The sequence below is a fragment of the Drosophila suzukii genome, chromosome 3 (assembly GCF_043229965.1).
Source record: "Drosophila suzukii chromosome 3, CBGP_Dsuzu_IsoJpt1.0, whole genome shotgun sequence".
NCBI lineage: Eukaryota > Metazoa > Arthropoda > Insecta > Diptera > Drosophilidae > Drosophila > Drosophila suzukii.
This window is the reverse complement of record NC_092082.1, coordinates 81,814,543-81,822,484: the sequence shown is the minus strand read 5'-3', so window position 1 is coordinate 81,822,484 and position 7,942 is coordinate 81,814,543. Positions and strand designations below refer to the sequence as shown.

The window sequence follows — 7,942 nt, the reverse complement described above, 5'->3', positions numbered from 1 at the left end:
ATTTTAATGTGGGATACCTCTATGAGTTTGTAGAGGAATTCCCTAATCATCTACTTTTAAATATTTCTTTTAAAAGAGGGTCACAATTTTAACCCATTTTCATGTCTGATTTTTCCGTAATTCCAATGTCTTTCAGAATGGGAACCCAAAACTGAACTTCTAAATTCCATAACTTGAGTTATTGCTCTCCGATTTTAATGTGGGATACCTCTAAGAGTTTGTGGTGGAATTCCCTAATCATCTACATTTAAATATTTCTTTTAAAAGAGGGTCACAATTTTAGCCCATTTTCATGTCTGATTTTTCCGTAATTCAGATGTCTTTCAGAATGAAAGCCCAAAACTGCACTTCTAGATTCCATAACTTCAGTAACTGGACTCCGATCTTAATGTGGAATACCTGTATGAGTTTGTAATGGAATTCTCTTATCATCTACATTTGAATATTTCTTTTAAAAGAGGGTCACAATTTTAACGCATTTTCATGTCTGATTTTTCCGTAATTCCAATGTCTTTCAGAATGGGAACCCAAAACTGAATTTCTAAATTCCATAACTTGAGTTATTGCACTCCGATTTTAATGTGGGATACCTCTTTGAGTTTGTGGTGGAATTCCCTAATCATCTACATTTAAATATTTCTTTTAAAAGAGGGTCACAATTTTAGCCCATTTTCATGTCTGATTTTTCCGTAATTCCAATGTCTTTCAGATGGGAACCCAAAACTGCACTTCTAGGTTTCATATCTTTAGATATTTGACTCCGATTTTAATGTGGGATACCTCTATGAGTTTGTGGCGGAATTCCCTAATCATCTACATTCAAATAATTCTTTTAATAGAGGGTCACAATTTTAACCCATTTTCATGTCTGATTTTTCCGTAATTCCAATGTCTTTCAGAATGGGAGCCCAAAAACTGCACTTCTAGATTCCATAACTTGAGTAACTGGACTCCGATCTTAATGTGGGATACCTCTATGAGTTTGTAATGGAATTCTCTTATCATCTACATTTGAATATTTCTTTTAAAAGAGGGTCACAATTTTAACGCATTTTCATGTCTGATTTTTCCGTAATTCCTATGTCTGCACTTCTGGATTCCATAACTTGACTAGTTGGACTCCGATTTTAAGGTGGGATACCTATATGAGTTAGTGGTGGAATTCTTTAATCATCTACATTCAAATATTTCTTTTAAAAGAGGGTCACATTTTTAACCCATTTTCATTTGGATTTTTCCGTAAATCCAATGGCTTTCAGATTGGGAATGAGTTTGTTGCTCAGATCTATATAATATTATGTTTCTAGATAATTAATACTGGTTCACATTAAACACTGTGCTTTAAATTTTAAGTCTGAATGTGTTATAATGACCAATTCCGTTGCTTGCCTATGTAGCAAATTGAAATGTGGTACATCGCGGCCTTTGCTGGTTTTGGACCAATTTGGCTTGCAAATGCCCAGCAGATGTTGTGGCACTCAAGAGTAACCGAAGAACCCGGCCTATTATCCTTTGACCTCAAACTCAGACGACCCCCTGCAATGTCCAGTGTGTAAACAACGCCAGGGGCATCACCCCATGCAATATCACCGCTGCCTTAAATTAAAGCTCTGCCGCCGTACCATTAAGGAAAGGATCCTATGCAATGGCAGGACCTGAATATTATCTAGTGCTTATCGCTCACTCAGCGTGCTCGCCCATCGATGCATAATACTGCTGCAAGGTTGCGAGATTGTGGGTTATTTGTCGTTAATATGCAAACAGTTAACTGCAGCCACTGCACATTACTGGTCACGAGTGTGTGAGTGTGTGCCTGTGTTTATTGCCTGGCTTATCGGTCCTGAATGTCCTGTATATCCTTGTGTGTGTGCGTGGCCGGCTCAAATATGGCCGGGTTCAATCATAACCGGAAGCGGAAGTTAATTGTGCACATGTTTAATGCAACCGATGGTTGATGGTTTAAGCACTATCCCCTACCCCATTCCCAATGACAACAACAATTAGTGAGTGCAAATATTGTTGCTGCCGAAGATTACAAAATCCAGGCCAAAAAGCAACCAAAAATTCGCGTCCTACTAAGAGCAGAATGGCAGTGGAAGAGATGAAAAAAAAAGAATGTAATTTGTCGCTAACCAAGTGTGTACTAACCTCATTTTACTAAAAGCATTAAAAATAAAATGTAATCACATGCTTCATAAAAGTAATAACTACACACACACACAGAGCCAAGCACACGCACAGAGATGCTCGTTTCTGTCTATGATAGAGCTTCCTGCACTTCAAAACGTGCCTGACTACGTGTCGCTATAAAAGTCCCCCCGGCAAGTGTGCGAAAGTGTGTGTTTCGGTTGTGTTCCACTCTCATGTCTGTCACTGCCAAGAAGCAAATACATACAGCGTTTATGGGAAGCTTGCTCACAACAAAAATCATAGAAAGCTATTCTTTCTGGTTTTTATAATCATGAATTTGGTTTGGTCCGAACATCACGTCTAAATACCTAGTTGCATTTAAATAAAAAGAAAAGCAACCAACCTTAACATTTATTAAAAGTGCTAGTTGGCAACTCTAGGCAACTACTCAAAGTATTAGGTGGCAACTCTTACAAAAACCTGACATTCTTCAATGAGACTCAAAGTTCCATGTGGCAACTCTAAGCTGAATAGCTGCGCCTAATTTAAGCTGTTCAATTATCTTATCCTAAAAAGAAACACAACTTTCTGGGTGGCAACTCTTACAATAACCTTACATTCAAAAAGAAGACTCAATGTACTAGATGGCAACTCTAGTCCTAGTATTTTAAGTCCTACTATATTTTTTTTAATTTAAAATGTCTGAAATGTCTTGAAATTCTAAAAGAAGTACTCAAAATATTCCTCGCATAAACGTGTTAATAGGACTGCCATTGTCTATGTCAAAGAACTCATGGCACTGGGATACTGCCATTGGGCGTCTATATGCATTAATGTGCGTGAGCACATCTGATTTTTATGAGACGATTATGAGTTGCCTTTTATTATTTGCCATTGGGTCTGCCAAAGTGTTGCGGCAACGGGCACACGAACATTTGCCATCGGAATTCCCTCCTAATCGACGAGGGCTTGGGGGCGGAAATTCTTGAGCATTAATTAGTGTCAACACATAAGCTGACTTCGAGAAGGAAAAATACCTGGAATTGGGTAACAAAAACGATTTCATGTGGCTCTAAGCCATTGCAGCTGCCGGCTTCTTTAAGCTTTCATCGACGGGTGAAATGAAAATCCTAAATGACGTTACACTCTCCCTAACACTTTTAGACTAGAAAGGCACTAAGAAAAAATAGATAATCTAAAAAATACTCCAATTAGTATGCGCATCTTATTCCAAATAAGATATTCTTAATATTTTTAAATATTACAAAATTTGCCCAATAATTCAGATTCTAAATGTTGTCTTAAAGTGAATAACTAAGTATTTTTGGTTTAGAACATATTTTTCTTTGTGTGCACCTGCTGATAAACGCAGTGCCAATGAATGGAAAACTTCAAGCCGGTTCAGAAATTTCCCTGATACCCAATGTGTCAAATGTCAGAGGATAGCTCGTTAGGATCCGTAGTCAATAACGAAGAGCATTGTTATGTCGCATATGACAGCAAACAGTTGCAGTTTAATGGATCCTTCACTTTTCCGACGGACTCTGGAGGATTTTGCTTTTGCGGAATTTTAAACCATGCAGAAATGAAAAATTCATCTTGATTAATGAAGTGCCCTACAAGTTTGAGATTTGCCGCATGACCTGAGGCACGATTCTGTTCGACTCGGCATCTTCTCCCACATCCACTCAAATCAATTCGATTTATCATCGGCCGTTGGAGATTTTTATGGGACCAGACTCAGAGCCTACTCGTGCGAATATATGAAGAAAGCCGGTGTACTATGCATGCTCACTTGCCCACGAATCTGTGCGTGGCACAATGGGACGAGTGGCAAACTTCAAGCAGGCACACATCCTTACACTCTAAAATGTTTATTTCCTGTAAATACTTTAGAACACTGAAAAGCAAAAGATATTTAAATTGAGTATACGTAAGTAGTTCCTAGGAGGGTTAACTCAATGTGAAAGATACGGTATTTACTATTATTTAACAAACTGTCATGGATTCTTGGCATAAAATTAAGAATATAAATTGGATCTTAATTAACGAACATTTATTCAGAAATAATTGCCCAAGAAACTTAAACGTGTATCTCAGGTATTCACAATTCCTTATTGTAATTTTCCTTATTTAATTATAGCTACCGTTAATTGTTTTAAAGATTAAGAAGTTTCACAAGTATTACCGCTGATTTTAAAGCCTTAGGTAATACAATTTTTTATACTTTCCTTAAAAAATAAATAATTCTATGAGTGTACTCCACACACTCATTCTCCCACGCATGGACCCCTGACAGATTGGCCATGCGTGGCAAACGAACCCAAAACATGAGCCCAAGTATCCAGGACCCAGGATCTCCCTGAGTCCTTAGTCCTGCGTGAATGGTCAGTGGCCGATGGCAAAAGTTTATAATAGAATTTTTAAGCATGAATAATTATGTGAAGAAGACTTTAGGCCAGCTGCTGTTGCTAGCTGCTGCTTTGATTGCCCGTTGTCCTTTTTCCTTTTTTTGATTATGCACGGGCAGACATCAAATTTGCTAATTAGGTTAATTGACTTTAATTTAATAAGCACGCGACTAGACTGCCCAACAATAATCGATTCCAAGGGGTTGTTAAATGTGGGCACTGGGTGTCGAACTTGGTGCAATTTGGCTGGAGTTGCTGGCCCTGAGGTTGATGCTAAATTGAATGCAGACCACTATGTAGCTGATCGTTCCAAAAATGAACTGTATAGTAAACAAAGGGGTATACATTTTTAATATAAGATATATTTCTGCTTACCTTCCCCAGCATTTCTGTGGTGATTTCCACCAATCCTCCTGCACTAAACTGGCATTTCTCCTGACTCAATTGCAGATTAAGTCTTCTTAGAGCCGCATTAAGCTGACCATTACGTCGATCTGTAGTGATTGTGTAAAACATCGATCGTAATTTTCGCTGCATAGCCTCACATTTTGTGCAGAGATAGCAGGGCACTATAATTTCTAGGATTTTTATAATCTCATCAAATCCCACATCTGAGAGGAAAGTATATAGAAATTAAGAGAATGAGTTTTATAAGGGATAGATGGAGTAATATTTTTAGTGCAAATTTACTATACTTAAAAGAAAATTTTAAAATAATTTTTTTTTTTTTTGCAATGTAACTATATCTAATTATTTACTAACAGTGTTGTATAGACACTTCTGTGTGCTGTATTTTGCTGAGGTAGAGCCAGTAGGGCAGAGCCGATATGTCTATAAAGAACTTCATGAGCAGAGTGATTAGGCTCAGTTGGAAGTAGCGCTCCAGACATCTAATGGATTCCCATAATGAACCGTGTATTCTTTGCAACTTGGGCAACTTCTCCAGCGACAAAAGGCGAATAGACCACAGTTCAAACCGAGTTTTCTCCAATTCTTTTACAACATTCGAAGCTCCAAGGTTGAGTTCGTGATAAAGGAATAAAATCACGGCACAGTACAAGGTGAACTCGGAGAAGCGAGCCATCAAAATTATTTCCGAATAGAGTGCATAGTAGGTTAGAGCGCGATTATTGTATACAGTCACTAGGCAGAATATCAGACATCGGATGAATAGAGACCCATAGATGGCATTGCAGTAGCCCCGAATTCGAACCGTATTAACAGGTGTGCCCAGGTGTGCGCTCATCTGGTAATGGATCTCCTGCAATTGCCTATCCACATCCCGGCTACAATTTCCCCACAAAAGTTCTATCACAATGATGAAGTGACTCGCCACCAGGGCACCAAAGTTGGTCAGATCAATGGTGCTGGAGAAATGATCGTTGAGGAAATCATAGTCGAAGTCATAGTCAAAGCTAAAGCGCCAGGAACTCGAATAACCCACAGTAATCACAAGGACTACATTGCAAAATACTTTGGCGAACAGGTTCTGACCAATCGGAAGCATTCCCAGGCACATCATCACGCGACGCATGCGAAGCAATGAAGCAGCGTGTAGTTCTCCGCACTTTTGACCCATGACTGAACTTTCCAGAATGTGTCCTCTATGGGTTTTTCAATTGGCTAATTGCCATTATCGAATAGCTGAAATCCAATATTCGAGTGTATGTGGAGTTTTTCATTACTTAGGTACCTTTTAAGCCAATCTTTTTTAATCAATGATGATTGCCTCTTACCATCCGTTTTATATTTTACTTACATTTTTCTTACATTATTTGAGGGAAAGCATATCTTTAATGGCATACCCAAATATTTGTATAAATTTAGTACATTTTTTTCAGAAGCCATTGTAAAGATTCTCTCAAATATGTTTCTAAAATCTCTTTTCATTTATAAAAAATGTTTCAATTTTTCGTCTCCAACTGAGCCTGCCTGCGTGCTGATAAGATCCTTTGTAATCACCCGAAATGACACATTTCCCATTCAAATTAGCATCAAAGTGATGCCGGAGCTAAGTGGAAGCAGATGCCCCAGTGCCCATAAGTGAAATGATTTGTTAATTTCATTTCACCACCACTCATGCACACATTCAGCTCTTGGGGGCGATGAAAATTGCTTATCAAAAATATGGCAAGGGGGCGTGGCAGTTGGGGGCACACATAAATTTGCATGCCTTTATTGCAACCACAACGAAGACTGGCAAACAAACGGGAAAAGCGGGAAAAGTGGGGAAATGGGGGGTTCAGAGGGAAATGTACATACAAACACGCAAACGAAGCCAGTTTTCACAGAAGGCAGACACTTACATCCGCTTTACTGGTTTTTATGCAACCACCGTGGCACTTTGTTTGCACACTTGTAAAACACCTGCAGAACGAACGCCTTTGGCGGGAAATATCAGTATGTGTTTGTGTATGAAGTAATGACTTAATTGCCTCGCCCTTGCCACCCACAAAACCACCCAAAACCACCCAAAAACCACCCCACCACCACTTAAAACCCAACCCCTGCGATTGATCCCAGCCGCGATTCTCTTCTGTCTGCAAGTGGGCTTCATAATTCTGCACAGGTGTCGAGGGCGCTTTGTCTTTGATTGTTCGTCTGGAGTGACTCTAATCTCTGCCAGCCACACCATCTATGTCAGGAATTTTGGAGGTATATACAGTAGGGTCGCATATGAGAAACACCATCTTGGGTCCTTGAAGCTAAGGCCTCTGGTCTGGGTTCAATTGAAGCAATTGTGCGGCGTTGATTTGTATAATTTTGTAATTTGTATACCAAATTTGTGGCCACACATGTGCAATGAGTTGGGGGAGAAACAATTTTGCCGTTTGGGGGTAAAAACGTGTATAAATAAATTAAAATGTATATGTGAATGGGAGTTGCTTAACTGACGGGGCGGTGCAAAAGTTTTGGGGTCTTAAATGAAATGGTTAAGTATATAACTTTAATATTATCAGTTACAATTTAGATGATTTTTTTCTTAACAAAAGGAAACTATTTTAACTGATCCCAAAATAGATAAACAAAATATCATAATAGTATATATATATGTATCTAAATACAATGTTTAAAAGGGATTTCATATTCCAACCTTTAGGTACTTTTGTGAGCGTTTTGGTTTATTTTTCTGGTAATAAATGGTTCTGGATTAATCTTAATAAAAGAAATATCTTTTAATTAATATTTCAAGTACCTACAATGAGTTCCTGATTTTTAGGATATTACTCGACCTCCCCAGTTCGAATAATTCGCAAGCAGCAGTTGCTAAATGTAATTATCGGAATTCTGGTCGTGGGATGAGGGGTCTATATGGTTATGATATGCCATAGGCACTGGTATTACTAAGTGCCCTATGCGTGGCCGCAAGGACTGCTGACTTTGAGTTTCCCGGAAATGTG

At 38.6% G+C, this 7,942-nt stretch overlaps 1 protein-coding gene across 1 annotated transcript; it reads right to left on the bottom strand.

The window, feature by feature from the left end:
* Window positions 1-4,742: 4,742 nt before the first annotated feature.
* On the bottom strand, window positions 4,743-6,120 carry Gr98a (Gustatory receptor 98a). Its single transcript, XM_017084407.4, has 3 exons — window positions 5,304-6,120; window positions 4,917-5,152; window positions 4,743-4,861 (listed from the first exon to the last, which is right to left on the bottom strand). The coding sequence occupies exons 1-3, from the start codon at window positions 6,118-6,120 to the stop codon at window positions 4,748-4,750; spliced, it is 1,167 nt and encodes a 388-aa protein (XP_016939896.3). The 3' UTR covers window positions 4,743-4,747.
* Between the last annotated feature and the right edge of the window lie 1,822 nt (window positions 6,121-7,942).

Coding starts and splice junctions, on each gene's coding strand:
- Gr98a (XM_017084407.4), bottom strand. CDS start 6,120: ATGGGTCAAAAGTGCGGAGAACTACACGCTGCTTCATTGCTTCGCATG. Junction 5,153..5,303: donor AGAAGTGTCTATACAACACT/GTTAGTAAATAA, acceptor CTTTCCTCTCAG/ATGTGGGATTTGATGAGATT. Junction 4,862..4,916: donor CCACAGAAATGCTGGGGAAG/GTAAGCAGAAAT, acceptor TTTACTATACAG/TTCATTTTTGGAACGATCAG.